The following is a 16,488-nucleotide window of genomic DNA, read 5'->3' on the forward strand; positions in this document are numbered from 1 at the left end:
GATGTAGCCTCTGTTCTGACTCTGAGCAGCCTAAGGAAGGATCATGCCAAGTACATGCAGCTTGTAGGTGTTGCCAATAGCTGGACAATAAGCACCTCTCATCCTTGCATGAATTCTTGCATTGAATGAACTCTCATTCTTAAAAAAAAAAACCAAAAACAAAAACCATGGAAATGACACAATAATCCTTTAAAAATTTGAAATGTTTATTTCCTTAGAGGCTATTTGTCACATACACTGCTAGAAAAGTCAAGGTGCTAAGGGGATTAAATTCAGTACAGATTAGATGTTTCAGTGACATTTTATTTGGAACAAAGAATTTGTGGCTGGAAATCTTGACTAGAAGAAAGATGGTTCGGAATCGGGGATTGTGGGTTTTCAGACCTGCAGCAAAGAGCATCTGTCATTATTTAAAAACTCAGATATGTTTTCTGTGTTAGTACCTTGTCGTTTCTGCTGAGACAGCCAAGTAAATTTAAGAAAAGCTGATTGTACTCCTATTGTGAATGTTTGCGTGATGGATCTTGAGACTGGAGGGCATCTGCACACAATGCAAATGCATTTAGGTCTTTTTCTTCTCTGATAAATACTGAATTTTGATTGCTCATTAAAGCAAAACCTTCACATTTTTGTTTCAAGCTACCCACTAATGGTCCTGTGGGTGTTTTTAATTGTTTGCATAAAGCACAGGCACACATGTAAGCTGCAGAAGAGCAGAGCTGGTAGCACCCTGGTGTAAATACACCTCCCAGAGACCCTCCTGTGCCTGCTCACAGCCAAGCTCTCTGGTTCCTCCTCAGGGACAGCCCAGCAGCTTTCTGGATGCTGGGGGCTCAGGCTATTCCACCCAGGCATTTGGCTAGACTGTTAATTAGTGCTACATCACCTTTCTGCTGATCCCTGCCTGTGCCTCATGTACTTGTCTCCTAATGAGTTTGTGGTCTACCTGGAAATCTTGGAAACCACTTGGCAGGGTGGGGAGCAATTTCTGTCAGTTGTTTTTTCCTTCATTAGATAAACAACTTCAACTTAAAAACCTGAAATGACTAATTACCTGAGGCTCGTGGTGTTTTAAACTGAGAGAAGGACAACTGTTGTAATTGCTGAAGAAAGTGAGCTCAGATTTTGCAGTTTGTTTTATTTTATTTATGCTGAGGCATCTGTGTGTGGGGGTGGGGGGTTGTGCACTTGAGCTCTCATGGTGTGAGTCAAGAAAATTAAGCCAGTTTATTGCTGTCTAAGAAGCCAATGTAACCTGAGGAAAAAAGTAATTTCAGGGTGATAGTACAACAATTCAGGTGCAGTTGGAGAAATGCCACCATAAAGCTGTGAGGGGAGATGACATGCTCTGTACCTGTACACTAAAACAGAGTGAGGAAACTGTCAGTGATTCAGGAGGAGATGAGTCACATCTCTGCATTGTAGCACATGGCTAGCAGGGCAAGGGTATGAACAATCTTTATATACCATGGGATACAGGCTGCATTTCCCTCACACACAGTTCCTCTGATAATCTGAGAAGGCAGGCACACAAGTATATCCTAGTGAATATGCAACTTGTCTTTCTAATGATTTAAGTGCACTGCCACATAGGACAGGTTATGACTAAGCAGACTCATGTTATCCTTTGGGGTTCTGTACCTCCTGCAGCCCCATCTCTCACTAATGTATAAATTGGGGCTTATCCCCACTCACAGGGGGATCACAGACAGAATTCTGAAATCAGCAAATCAGGTTTGCTAAAGTCCAGAGCTTTCAGGCAGTAGAACAATTTGGCTTTTTCAGTCCAATTCCTCGCTGAGCTGAGGCACTGAGGTGGTATCAGGACAGATTTTGGGAGTCACCCTGTGTGTCCCTTGAGGCTGCTTCCCAGGACAGCCTGGATGTGTCCCCAGAGCTGAGTCCTTGCTCTGAGCCATTGTCAAATTTAATTTCTTTCCAAATTATTCTGCATGTAACTTGACAATGTGTCTTGGAGTCACTTTCTGCCCAGTCACAGCCTCATGCCCTAAGCCAGAGTGGGCACTGCTTAAACCCAGAGGAGAAAATAGGAGATGAGGTTTGGAAGGCAGATGAACCTGTGAGTGCAGGTATCAAACAATAATGCTGTGAGCATGAGATGTGGAGAAACCTGACTTCCTATGGATTTGTTTGGTTTGTTGGTTGCAGGATCTCTGAAGTTACTGATACTCATTTAGGGCCTTCTCCTAATGAGGCACAAACAAAGCCTCTCTATTGTGAATCCTTTGGTATTTGGAAAAGATAATCATTGGACTTCAGCTTTTTTCACAGCTAAGGTATGCTTAAAGTCTCTCTTCACCTTACCAACTACTTTTTGTGACATATATGAAAACATTTGAACACATTTTCCTTCAGGCAAATTTGATCAAGTGTGCCTATGTGGAGACTGACGTTTTAATAACCCTCATGTCTTTAGGAAATCAGGCTAAAATAAACTATCATCTCTCTGAACAAAAGAACAATACTATTACTGCTGAGACCTTCCTTGCTTGAAGAAATATAGTTAGGATCTAGTTGTCATTGCTGGTTTAGCTGTTCAGCACTAAGGGAGGTGTAGTGTCAGTGAATATGAGAGTGCTCTGTGATGGATTTATCACTGGCAGGAAAAGAAATGGTCACTCAGACTGCAGGGTGGAGCCCACCTCATTCTGGTATTCCCACCTCTGACCTGTTGCCAAGAGGGAACAGAACAATTTCTCGGCCAGTGTGCAATGGTTCATTGTGATCAGCCAGTGGACTACCCTGTCTTGAAATAAATGCACAAGTTTAAGGGGAAAAATCACATCTTTTCCCAGACATCTGGTGGAGAAAGAGCAAGATTCCTGCTGCACAGCCTCTCCACTGGGAAATTCACAGTATGTTACAGCCGTGGATGGTCTCACAGTAGTGCAATAGCAGAGCCTTTTAAGCAAGCTGTAGGGAGCTTATTTACAAGTGCTGTCCTGCAGAGAGGCTCTGTGATGTTCTGGTGCAGAACAACAGGCAGCCCCAGACTGGCTGCTGTGTGTTCTGCAAGGGCCAACTCTGTCTCTTGCATGCAGCAGAAACAAAGCTGCATGGATGATGGGCAGGATGATTTTAAAGCTGAGTTTTCCTCCCACGGTCTCCTGGGGCTGTGGTGATGTGCTGTGTCTGATCTCTACTCCTGCAAGAGTGCTCTATGTGGGTTTATTTTACTCTTCCAACTAGTTACATAGTTGTTAAGTCCTTTTGGGTCTTTTTCTTTAGAACTTTATTCCCATTTTAAACCAGTGGCAGCAATGCTTTCTTCAGTGTGGATTTTGGGGGGACTGAAGGATGGTTCATTTTAGAACTAACCCATCACAGTAACTATAAGTTGACACCTCATACTGAGCACACAATTTGAAGGCAAAGCCTTTTGGCTCCCTGCAGCTGTTTCACAGAGCTGCCATTTGCCCCTAGAAGGATGAAATGTATTCAAAAGATAGACACCTTCAGAGTGAGAGAGACAATCAGCACATGACTTCTCTCCTTGGTTCAGAAGGCAGGTCTGGAGGGAATGGATTGGGCTGTAGGACTGCAGTTCTGGTGTAGAAATATTCCTCAGTTTAAAAATAAGCTTGCAAAATGTATAGGAAAAGTGCTGCTGGCATCCAACAGATGGTAGTTGACATGTTTTCTAGCTGTCACAAGTCTTTCAAAATTCTTCTGTTGCATATGCCAGAGTTCACCTTTGTGCTGCCCAGCTGAACACAGAAATGACAACTGCAGGTGGAGGAATTCTGCAGGAACTCTGTGGGTAAACAGAATTAAGATGATCCAACAGAACAGGATTAATAGATCTCATATTAGTATGTGCACCTCAGACTCTGTGATTAGGGTATTCCACATTAATTTCACTTTCTTTAATAATGTTGGTTGCATCAAATCTTTAATTTTTGTGTCTAACCTGAGGCAAGAAAGGGAGTCACCCCCAGCATCTACCTCAAGGACATTTCCCTGACCGTGACACTGAATTGCAACATGTGAATGTTTTCTGCCTGGAACAGTCCTGGACTGGTTATTTTGCCTCTGCTTTGAAGTGTCAGTTTTCAGTGAACTCTGCTAACATTTTATTATTGCATTGCAGCTGAGGCAGAGAAGAGCAATTAAAGGGTTGACATCTTTGGTATTTTTTTAATAGTACATGTGTCAAAATGCATTTAACAAATCATGGTTGATGCAAAAGACTAATTAATGCTAAAATGTAAGTAGAGTTCATTTGAGTTGGGAGCAACTGAGAATTTTAAATGTAAAATAACAAAGAGTGGTTGTCTTATTTTAGATATAGGACCTAATTACAGTTTTTGCTTCTGAGAGCTGAAGTCTTAAAGCCTAAATGTTCCTTTCTGTTGCAGGATACAGCTGGACAAGAAAGGTACAGGACCATCACTACAGCCTACTACCGAGGGGCCATGGGCTTTGTCCTCATGTATGATATCACCAGTGAAGACTCCTTCAATGCTGTGCAGGACTGGTAGGAAATACTGAAATACTGTTGTTAATGTTGGGTTTGTTTGGGTTTTGGCCAATTCTCTCCCCACAATTGTTTGTTGAGAACATGAGACATCCCACCCCCCATCACCATCACCTCCATGTTCTTTCCTTTTCACCTAAATAATTTTATTTACAAACGTGCCTTAGAAAAAGTTCTACAGCTTCATTTTAATGATAAGGTTGTAATTCACATATTGTTGCATACTATAGTATTTGTTACTTTTAAAAGTTTCAATTTATTGCGAAGAAATTAATCCTTTAATGCTTTCTTTTTGGTTTATAAGATTTCTGGCTACGCTGCTAAAAATAGAGATTAAATTAACAGTGGTTGTTCAGTTCACATCTCAGGAGTTGGGGAAAGGCTGTGTTTCTCCTCAGTAGTGCCCTGTGACTCCACTGAAATGTCTTGCAATAATTTCTGCTGCTTTCCTGGTGCTCATTACTGCAGATAAGCCTGGTCATGGTGCAAAGAAGGGCAGTGCAGTGGTTAATGTGATCTCCTGAGGCAGATTGATTTGCAGTGATCTCAGTGACCCTCTGGAGCATGTGACATCCTGGCTGTGGCACTGGCTCCTAGCATCTGGCTTTCTGTTGAACACCTATTCTGTATCCCCTAAAGCAGGCTGTAACTCAAAAGCTGGTTTGTTGTTTCAGGGGATTTATCTTTCCTCCAAAGCTGCCCAGTTTTTGTTCTCTCATGGAGCTCACATGCAAGATGCAGTCTCCACTTTCACCCCTCATCCCCAGTACCACAACACCCAATGATCTGCAGCCCCATCCTGAACAGCCCTTGAGCAGCTTGTGGTTGAGGAATACATCCTTTTCTTGTCAGAAACACAAACCCAAAGGTTTTGCCAAAACCAGTTTCATCCATCAAGTTTTGCTCACCAAGCTCAGATGAAGCCTTTTCTGCAAGTGTCTGCGCAGGGATGTTTTCCATAGGAGTGCAGGCATGTGAGCTGTTCACTAAACTATAAATATTTCCAGCTTGTTTCCCTGATGAAACAAGACCCATATGACCACACAGTTCATCTACCTGTCTGTATGTTGGTTGTGGTCTAGTGAGTTTTACTTACCAGTCTTAAGTCAGGCAAAATTTACCAAATCTCCATCTCTGAGCTGCTACTATTTTAAAATTTGCACAGGTGAAGTTTAACCTGAAGCTTTATATTGGAAGTAGTCTCAGGTCTGTTCCAAAGGCACTGGTGTGAGAATAAGAACTGGGAAAGGTCAGCTTGGTCTGTCTGACTTCATGTCTTCCTGTGCCACAGGAGCTGCAGGAGAATCTTTGCTAAGAGCACCTTGTCAGCCAAAGGACAGAGGTGAACCATCAGGGTGTTTTTCCTCTGTATGTCAGGAATCTTTCCAACCAACTTTAAGGCTCTGATCCCAAAAGAGGTAGTGGGATGGATAAAAAGGACCATTTTCTTCCTTCCTGAAGCTTATCCAGTGGAGAGATGAAGACTGCAGCCAAGCCAGCATCTCTGGGCCAGCAGAGTCCTCTAGTGGCTATTGCAGCCAGTGGATGGTTCTCCCCCAGTCTGCAAAATTGCTTCCTAAACTTCCAAAGGCACAAGAAATGGAGAAAAAAGCTTTTGGCTGATGCTGGTGCTGCTCTATTGGCCATTTTCTAGCATAGCAAGTAGGATTTTTTCCCCCCACTATTCAGCATGATACAGTTATGATTAATAGTCCTTATTCCACTGGATATGATCTTCAGTCAGGAACTGTACTCTCCATAGAAAATTAAGGTGTCTACCACTTGAGCTCCTTTATCTCCATCTCTGGATCATTGCCACCATGACTGTTTTAGCAGCCTCCTGATTGGGCCTCACCTATCCACAAGGGAAATGAGAATATTCCTCCCAGTCTGCCAAATGATTTCTTCTTCCCTGGGAGACCTTTTACTGCCCTCACTCTTCCTATGGGGGATGTCCTGAAGAGAGTCCTGGTTTGCTTTGTGTCACTCAGACCTCTCCTAAACCAAGTAAAGGCACTTTCTCTCCTGAGAGCATCATGGCTGTGTATCAGTATTTAGACAAACTCTCCAAGTAGAATATGAATGCAAAGCAGAGTCTTTCCTTCATTCACATCAATCATCCCAATTAATGATGATCTTAAAACCACAGAGAAAGAGACATTATTTAAATGCATTTGGGAATACCTGGAAGATTACTTGTTTCCTTGTTCTCTGGAAAATGTACAACACATTGTATGAGAAACCTTAAAATATTAAGTCTGAATTATTTTCCTTACTGCAGTGTGGCAAGAGTTTAGTCAGGTTATTTTACAAGAAAAAAATATAAATAGGCAAACACAAATATTGGTTTTAATTGATATTAGAAAATAAGTAATTATTTTCTTTGAATATGTCTTTCCTGTAGGGTGAGTGAAAGGGTTAAATGAGCTTTCATAGCTTTCAGCTCAGTTTCTAGAATTTTTTCGTAGTCTTCTTTGGTAGCTATTATTTGATGTTGGGTTCATAGTTTTCTGTGTGGATAAATCAGTTGTTTATACCTTGTTTGAAACTGCAATAGAACTAAAATATAGTCAGTACTTGAAACTGTAAAGTAAATACAAAATATTATGGAAGCTGTGCTTTGGACAATCTAGACAATTTCATAGAAGGGAAATAAAAATTGGTAAAATTTAACTTAGATACAAGTGACATCTGGGTTCACAAATCATCAGCATTATTTATCTTTAATCCAAACTGAGTTGTTTATACCTCCGTGGAACTGTGAACCTGAGATTATTTTTCTTCTAAGAATGAAGCACAATGTTTGTGCTTTATTGTTAATTTGGGGAATTCAGCACAAACAAGGCACAGCATTTTATTGTGTCACAGAAATGTGTTTCTCCCAGTGTGTATATTAGGCTGCCCTGATGGTTGTTGAAACAACTCCATCACACAAGCCTTGTTACTATTCATTTATCTTTCCAAAAGCATCTGGAATTTTTCTGCCTTTTATTTTGTATGGACATCAGGGTTTCTTTTATTTGTTCTTCATAACTTTTTTGATTGTTTTTTATTCCTTAGAAGAATAAAGCTTGGTGTTCTGTAAGAGGTTTTCCACTAATTTGTACAAAGCAAGGAGAAGGATGCAGTTCTCTGGGAGATCCTTCATGCTGTTTGCTTCCTTTTCATTTTCTAAGTAATTCTGTGTAAATAGTTAAGATTTGGCAGGATGTCCCCATAGGATGCCAGGGGCTGAAATGAATCCAGAGGCTGAACCGTGAGTCAGAAGAGAAGCCTGCTTTTAGTTTGAAGCTGAACTTGGGGTGACTTTATTTCTCTGTATTGCTTATGGAAGGAGACTGGGGAGATTTCATCTTCTTGGGCTTCTGGCTGATTTCTGCAGTCACCCCCTTCTCTGATGAGCCTTGAGAAACCCCAGAGTCCCACAAAAACTCATCACAGATCCATATTAGCTCTCACAGGACTTGCCTATATGGAGACACTGGAGGAGTTAAAATTGGGATTGGAGTGAGATCCTCTCCAGGAGGACACTAGGGAGAGTAAGAAATTTCATTGCACATAGTCTGTTTATTTTTGCATGTTGCACTCTGGGGCTGGGTTTGGGTGAGGTTCCTGTTCTCCAGGGCACTCCAAGCAGGCAGCCTCTTCAAGGCAAGTTGCACAATGAAATGCCCCCTTTTCCCAGGTATGTGAGTAACGTAGCTGGCTGCATTCCATGGAAAAAAGCAGGTAAGCAACTCAGACTAATTAAAAATTGTCATTAGTAGATCAGAGGTGGAGGCTGCTGCTAATTCAAAAGAGAAGGAATCAAGTGCTTTATTGTTAAGGCAGTTCAAGGAAACTTACACAGAAGTAAAATTTGAGTGGACTCCTGGCTCTCCTGGGAATTGGCAGATTTGCCTGAAACTGCAGTGTCCTGCCTGGAGTGGTGGTGGGGCAAAGAGTGGGAAGGTGAGTTAGGGAGTGGAGGAGGAGGAGAGGAGAGGAATGTATGGCTTCTAGCATAGCCTTGGGGAGCAGGGAGCCTTCAAAGACAGAGCTGACTTGGTGAAGATAAAATAGGTTGTGTGGGTCTGAAAAGTTGGGTGAAAGTGAATGCTACCAAGCTAATAATGTTCTGCTGCTGGCTCTGGGACACCAAGGATGGTGGGAGGGGACTGGCCCCTCAGGATGCACAAAAAGAATATTCTCTTTTGTCATGGAAAAACTCTAAAAAGGCCAAATGTAAGGTCAGAGTCCTGGGATCCACAGTGAGCTCCACTCCAGTTTCAGCACATGAGCCACAAAAGCTTTAGAGGCTCCAAGTTCACCTGAGCGCTCCTGGCCAAGCTCCCCTGCACTGCACCCTGTGCCACTGAAATTAGTGTTGGTCTGGCATTGCAGCTGCTCTTCCCCAGCCTTAGGTGTCCTTTGGTCCTGCTGGGTTCTGTTAGCTCACAGAGTCTTGCTTTGATCTTGTGTCTTCCCAATTTGGTAAATTTCTCTTTCTCCTTTGCAGTTGTTTCTATGTGATTTCAGTCTCCGTGAAGTTTTCCTATTCAAGCAAAGACACCTTGATACTTCCAGCTGTTCTTATGGTGCTCCTAAAACTCTACAGCAAAATGTGCTGCAGAAAATGAGAGAATTATTGTTGTTCTGTCTTATATATGGAGTTGTAAATCCAGCATGAAGAGTGCATCTGCTGTATGGCTTTCTTCATGGGACAATATCCTTAAGAGCTGTAATTGATTGTTGTTCCTCTGACAGATGAGACCCAAAGGAGAATAAGCTTTACAAAAAGCCTTTTTTGTCCCTAATCTTCAAAAATCACTTGATTCAGTTTTTTAGCTAGATCTTGTGATCTTTAAAACCCTTGCAAAGTCTTAACAAGAACCTTTATTGTCACACAAAGTTAAGGAGTGGTAAAACAGAGCAGTGCTGTGAATTACACAGGCTGCATCCTTGCTTTGTGTGTAAACCAGCTCATTTGCCCTTGAACCAGCACAGCCTGGGGATGTTGATGGTGTCATTAATGGTACTTGTTTTCATATTTAATACAGGATTGTATTTTGGCACAGCTGATGGAATGTAACAATCTCTTTTGACCTCCTGTAGGGCCACACAAATCAAGACCTACTCCTGGGACAATGCACAAGTGATCCTGGTTGGAAACAAATGTGACATGGAGGATGACAGGATTGTTCCCGTGGAGAAGGGGAAACATCTGGCAGATCAGCTGGGTACATGCAAAGCTTTTCTTTCCACCTTTCTTCTTCTGCTTGTTTATACTCCGCTCCTTTCAGTTTGTACAGCAGTAATACTTCAATAATGGTCCCACAACTAAGAAATGTAGTGTATTCTAGGTTCATCTTTCACCTGTTTTTGGCTCAGTAGGCCAAGAATGCCTGGTAGAATACTTGTAGTGTTGCTGTGTTTATAAAGGTGCTGTCTAGAGGTGAAAGGAAAGTTTATCTGAAGAAAAAAGCTTTTATTAGCTTAGCAGAATGAAAAGAGAAAAAGTTTTCATAAACATAATTCTGTCTCCTGAGTCTGGTCTCTAAGTACCATGTACTCATTGCAAATCAATGCAAACATTGATTTTGTTGAAACTTTTTTTTTAACTAAACGATGAAGAAGAAAGAAGTTTATACATCAGAACTGAAGAATTGAGTAAAACATATTTTAAAAATGTTCTAGGCTTCTCTATCCAGGTAAGAAAATGACATTATGTTATTGATGTGGGGAAAAGCAAAACAGTTCCATTGAGAGGAAGCTGGGATTACAATAAAAATTTTATAATGAAGAGCCAAGTAAACTCCTACTGCTTCATAAGTTATTTATCACTTTTCATTATCTATTATAGCCTATAAGATATTTTTAATATGAAATCAGGGCTCTGTGTTAAAATTTAACTATACTGTTGTTTTCTGTTAAAGAATTCAAACAAGTAAATCCTGCTAAAATTTCATTCAGGTAACAGTGGAGACCCTTACAGTGGGCATAAATGCTTAGCTTGTAAGGGCAGAGATTCTTACCAAAAGACCCAAAAGAATCACCATCATCCTCAATTTATAAAATCCTGTGTTCAATTTTGAAACAGTACTTGGAGGGTGCATAATAAACTGTTAAACTGGGTTTACTGGAATTCCAAGACACACTGCATACACTGCTGTAGTTTAAAGTGTGGCTTTGAAAGTGTAAATTCTACATATGGTACACACAAAGGGGTCCCATTCATGGCTGGAGCCTTGAGGCACTGCCATCCTAAACAAATAACTAGCAAATATCAAATTAAACCCATTGTTATTATTGTAAGAGTAAATCTTTACATGTTGCAAAGCAAACAAAGATATGGTTAGTTTGCAAAATCAGTTATGGGCTTTTTTTTACCCATCAGAATTTAATTTGTTTTGGAAAATATGAATGTGAATAAACTTGGTTCCTGGCTTACAGACTCTCAGAAAGGATGTGCATGCATGTGTGTCCACCCATCTCACAGGAATAATTACACTGCTAGTAATTGAAATTTTGTCCAGACCAATGTAGCAGCAAATGGAGAGTTTTATTTGAACTCCCAACCCAATTTGGACTTCCAATGTTTTTTTCTCCTCCCAAAATTCACGTCCTTGTTTCAATACAAACTTGGCATCTAGAATCTGAATCCTTTACATGTGGGACACTTCAAAACGCACACACACACAGGGTTACCATAGCAACTGATTCCATCAATAGGAAACTGTTTTGCAGAAGAATCCCCAGTGCTGCCCTGACCTGGTGCTTGTCCAGCTCACCCTGGAGGAACCAGCCCAGTGCAGGGCAGCCCAACAGCCTTTGGGAAGTGCTGTCTCAGCTCTGCTCTTTTGTAACCTCCCAACTTCCAAAAGAGTCTTTTTAAAAGAGCTGGAAAATAGATCTGATTTGATCAGATCAGTTTTTCCTTATAGTAACCATGCTAATATGTACAGCATTATATGAAATTATTTTGTGAGTTACGTGGGAGGAATCTAATTGGCAATTGACTGCTTAAAGTGCTAATATTCATCATAATGATTCACATAAAGGTTATCCCTCAGCATATTTATCGAAATTTGCATAGTGACATTAACATCATTGAAATAATTCCCTAATCAGATTAAGAAATTGTTGTTAGCCTGAATGTGAACTGAACCAAAAGAGATTGGTTTAGCAGAACCTAAGCCAATGTTGGACTAACAGATACCTAAGTGCAGTTCTCTGATTTCCTGTGCTTTTTATATACATTTTTATTCATCATCAAAACAGCAAGTGTAGCAGATAGAGGCCTCATCTGATGCAGGGCAGCTCCCCCTGTTTGCTAACAGAGCAAACATCACCATCACTTCACCCCTTGTCCCATGAATCTTAAAAAGGCTCCAGATGGGATGGACACCTACTTATCCCCCACATCGAGGTGACTCAGCCTGCCAGCAGTGGCACACTAATCAGTCAAGACCAATTTTCTCTTTGTTTGTGGCAAAATCAAAGGGAAATGATGCAATGCTGAGTATCCCCAGAATGAAGCACAACAGAATGGAGCTTATTGCAAAATAAATTCTCCGTGGGGCCTCAGCTCTTGCTGCTGGCAATTTAATAACCTGACAGAAGAGAAGCAGCAGCGTGGTTGGCCCTCGAGGCCCCCGGGGTGAGGGAGATAAGGAAAAGCTTCACAGTTCAGGGCACTCCTGCTGCTGAGGCAGGGCCTGGGCTGTCTGTCACAGGCTGCTTTTCCCCCAGCCCCTGGTGGCAGCAGGAAGCAGCAGGAGGAGCTGGTGCCATCCCCTCCTTGGTGTAACTCCAGCCTTGCTGGTCTGGTTTGCTTCGATCAGAAAAGCTCAGTGTTTAAAGGGTCAAGGGGCATTTTGACAGAAATTGGTCAGCAGAAGGAAAGCAACCCCCATCTTCATTCTCTTTCTGACCTCTGCTTTTGCCAGAGGGCAGCAGGCCTTGGGGGAGCCTGGCCCTTGGCAGGGCTGAGGAGTCCAGGGGGTTCCCCACACCTTGCTGGTGTCCCCACACCCTGCTGGTCACCAGCTGCAGCCCAGGGGACCTGCACTGATGAAAGGGGCAGAACTGACTCCCTTACCCAGGGTTTACCCTTGCCTGCAGATGTACTTACCAGGGTCATGGGAAGGACTCATGTATTTTTTTCACTCTTAAAGAAGCTTGATAACTTTTAAAAGTATTTCTGCTCACTGTTCTGAGATTGTGGGAATCAACTGACTTTCAGGACTGTCTGATGTCTCGTTTTCTTCAGGTAAATCCTGAAAAAATGGTATTTTAAAACCTGTCATGACCATCTGTCTCTGTTGATAATTTTTATTCCCTTTTTCTCCCAGGTTTTGACTATTTTGAGGCCAGTGCCAAAGAAAACATCAACGTGAGGCAGGTGTTTGAGCGTCTGGTGGATATAATCTGTGAGAAGATGTCAGAGAGCATAGAATCAGACAATTCCAGGGGCACTTCTGGAAGGAGCATGAGGCTCACAGACAACCCCCCCCCTTCACAGCAGAACTGCTCGTGCTAGTGACCTTTCACACTGAGAAATGTCCTTGTCCCCTGATTAAATTTTATCTTTTCATTTGTGGTGGTGCATTATCATGTAGTCCAGAGGCAGAAGTGTCTGTTGTAGGAAACTGGTATGTTTGTTTATTGTGCTGGAGTGTTAATATTATATATTTCCTCATCCAATAATTTAATAATCTGAAAAAAAATATTGTAAGTGCACCTCGTGTGAATGTGAGTTCCACTGAAGAATAATAATTGTGTAGTGATGCAAATGTTATTTCTACAGAGAATGTTGCATTTTTAAATTCTAAATTCCTCTATTGCAGAAAGAGTGTTTTTGTCAAGAACAGCAGGAAGCACAAAAACCAATTAGAGGGGATCAGGTCTAAGAGCAGAAAGGAGAAGATCTCTTATAAAGCAAGAATATGCTTTTTTAAAAACATAAAACAAACAAACAAATCAATCTCCAGATATTTTGAGAATTGTTGCTGTCCTTCAGACATAGACCTCAGTTTTTTTGTAGCATGGAGCAGAAAGCAGAGCATTTCTGTCTGACAGTGTGAGGTCCCCCAGAGTGTGAAGAGGAAGGGGGCTGGATTTTGTGTCAAGCCTCTCAACTGAAGAACACAGGGAGGAATCAAAGCTGCCAGGCTGGGAAGGAGGAGGAGGCCTTGCAACATCCCCATATTTCCTTCCCTGTGCTTTGGCTGGTGCTGAGTGAAGGAGTAACAGCCCTTCCAGGGGCTGCCCTTGCCTCCAAACTTCTCAGCACAGCTTGCAAAGTGCTGGGGGTGTTGCTGTGTTCAGCTCATTCCTGTCCCCAGTCCTCTCCCCAGAATCTCTCTGTCCTGCAGCCCCTGTATCCTGTAGTTTTACCTCTCCAGGTCTGGACCTTCTCTCATCAGCTGCTTGCAGGATGAAAGAAAAGGGAGTTGGCTGCTGAGTGCTTAGTTGGAGGCAAAAACATAGAAGATATGGAACAGCACTGTCTCAGAGAGATAAAAATATCAGAAACCAAAATGTGAGTGTTGGCAGGTATTTGTGCCAATATTATTAGATTATCTTTCTGCCTTTTGTTGTTGATTTATTTTTTTAATCTTGTTCTAGATGGGTGTGTGGGGGGCTAGATTTTCTGGGTTCAGATTCAAGCACAAAGTATAATTTAAGAAAAGTAAGAGTGACTAATAAAACACAACTGCAAATGAAACGTGGCAAAGACATCCTGTTATTCTGTCAGCCTTTTGTGGCATCATGCTTTGAAGGAAGGCAAAATTTTTAAACTGGGTGGATATGGAGAGAAGTTGGTTGTCTTAAGAGGGAAAATTCTGGAAAGTTTTTACCTTTGGTCTGTGATCTGCTCTGACTGAGGGGACTTGCTGATGCCAGGAACAGGAGTGGAGTGCCTGCCCACTGCCCTGTCATGTGTTGGATCATGATACTGAGTGCTTTTGTAATTTCCTTCTGCTGTGTCTCAAAGTGTAGTAGCTCTAAGAAGAAAAGCACAAATTTCTGGACAAAAGTGCAACTTTTTTGGAGTGGTTTGAGCTCATTGTGCTAAAGGCTTGATCCCTCTGTCTGTTGCTTTTGGGAATCTCTACTGTGACGTGTTGGGGGTGTGTGTGATCTCATGCTGAGAGTGTGATTTGTGCAGTGCTGGGACTGTGCTTGTTGTATCTAAACTCCTGAAACTGCAAAATAAAGAGAAATGTATTCACTGGGTGTGGCCAGAGAGCTTGTGTCAGCTGCATTTATTGAGTTAGGAGTCCTATATGTGTGTGGAGAAATTTTTTAATGCTTTAAAAATCCATCAAACTACACCGATCTTTCTTTGACAGATGATGGTCTTTGAGCCCAGCAATCTGCAATCACTATGTAGGTTTAGAACAGTGAGGAGAAGAATTATTTGGCCAATAAATGCATAGTGTTGTGTTTAGGGCAACTTCTATAACTAGCAATAATTTTTTTTTTAAATCCCCATCAGATTTTGAGCTGTGTAGATATAATAGTGCAAATAATGATTTGTCACCCTGATAAAAGAAAATGGATTCAGCAGAAATGGAATTTCAATTATTTTCTTTCACTTTTTTTTTTCCTTTTTTTCCCCCTAGCAAAAAAGACCTTTCCCTTTCCTACCCAATATATAATTGTGCTCTGTTGTTCTGGTCAAGTCACATTGGATTCTTTAAAGAATACAAGTGCATTCCAGGCCCTTCAGGCTGGGAGGTGCTTCACAGGACAAACCAGCAAGTAGCTACATGGCAGTCTGAAGAAAAGAGTTGGGAATTCTGCCCTGCCTGATACTGCATATATGGAGAAGCCTAATACTTTTTGCAGAAATCCTGCAGAATTTATTTCAAATAACAAATCAAACCTTCACATGTGACTGACACACAATATGTATATTAATTCAGAGATGTATCTCATAATCTTCTGTTTGCTGTGAAGGAATACAAGGAAAGCCTTTTGCCTTAAATGGCCTGCAGCTGGTTTCAGTACCAGCAGTGAGTCGGGTAATTGTTACTGGTATTAACGTGTAAGGGGAATGGCAGAATGTGAGACGCTGATTTGTCAGGGCACGGGAAATAAACCTGCTTGCTCTGAAGGCAAACTCGAAATTTGTGCTGTGGGCTTGCAGAGAGCCTTGTGTTTGCCTGGCAGGATAGTTGTGTAAATAAAGCAGTCTAGTTACAAGATAAAAAAGGATGTGAAAAGAAAGAGGCGACAGCTCCTCACGAGCGGCTCTCCGTGGCTTGTACAAAGCAGAGCGTGCTGTCCTCAGCAAAAGCCATGGGGAAACCCTGGGCTGGGAGACGGTCTTGGCTTCCATCTGGTGGAGAACTAAAGCGCTGGAGTGTTAGGTGGGCGCCCGGGCTGAGTTACCCGGGCTGAACGATCGCCCTGTACCTCAGGCTCGGCCTCTTGGCTTTCAGCTCCTCCTCTGCGGCCAAGGCCGCCGGTTGCCGGGCACTGCGGGGAGCGGAGCGGGACGGACGGGAGCGGCGCAGAGAGGCTGCGATAAGCGCAGGATCCCGGCGGCGCCACCGGGAAGCGCCTGAGCCGAGACGCAGAGCAGCGCTCCCGCTGCCGCTCCATCGGCACTGCAGTGAGATGGGGGAAGGGATAACCACGAACCGGAGAGCGCAGAGAGCTGGCGGAGGGGCAGGCAAAGATCAAGGAGCGGTTTCTGTCGGGCAGCCGTGGGCGCAGCCTTTGCGCGCTCCGGACGCGCCGCGTTCCACCATCCCAGGACCGGCGGCCCAAGAAGCCCGCCAGGCTGCCGGCAGCCGGCCCGAGAGCTGATTGGTCCCCGCAGGCTTGAGTGACAGCCAGCTCGACCAATCGGTGAAGGAGCTGAGGGGAAGAGGCTGGCTTCCGCCAGCTTGCTGTTGGACTATTCCAAGGCGAGAGCAGGGGAGCACAACTCAGGCGGCAGGCGGTCATACTTATTGAAAGGTGGCGGCGCACAGATCAGTCCCCGAAATCTATAT

At 42.8% G+C, this 16,488-nt stretch overlaps 1 protein-coding gene across 1 annotated transcript in view; it reads left to right on the plus strand.

Moving 5' to 3' along the window:
- RAB3B (RAB3B, member RAS oncogene family) overlaps nucleotides 1–14,608 on the plus strand; it is a 51,395-nt gene extending 36,787 nt beyond the window's left edge. Inside the window, exons 3-5 of the mRNA XM_030953275.1 lie at nucleotides 4,380–4,498; nucleotides 9,593–9,717; nucleotides 12,832–14,608. Coding sequence (XP_030809135.1) covers nucleotides 4,380–4,498; nucleotides 9,593–9,717; nucleotides 12,832–13,019 — 432 coding nt within the window. The 3' untranslated portion in view covers nucleotides 13,020–14,608. The remainder of the gene's footprint in view (nucleotides 1–4,379; nucleotides 4,499–9,592; nucleotides 9,718–12,831) is intronic.
- The last annotated feature ends 1,880 nt before the right edge of the window (nucleotides 14,609–16,488 follow it).

This window comes from Camarhynchus parvulus, chromosome 8 (genome assembly GCF_901933205.1).
Source record: "Camarhynchus parvulus chromosome 8, STF_HiC, whole genome shotgun sequence".
NCBI lineage: Eukaryota > Metazoa > Chordata > Aves > Passeriformes > Thraupidae > Camarhynchus > Camarhynchus parvulus.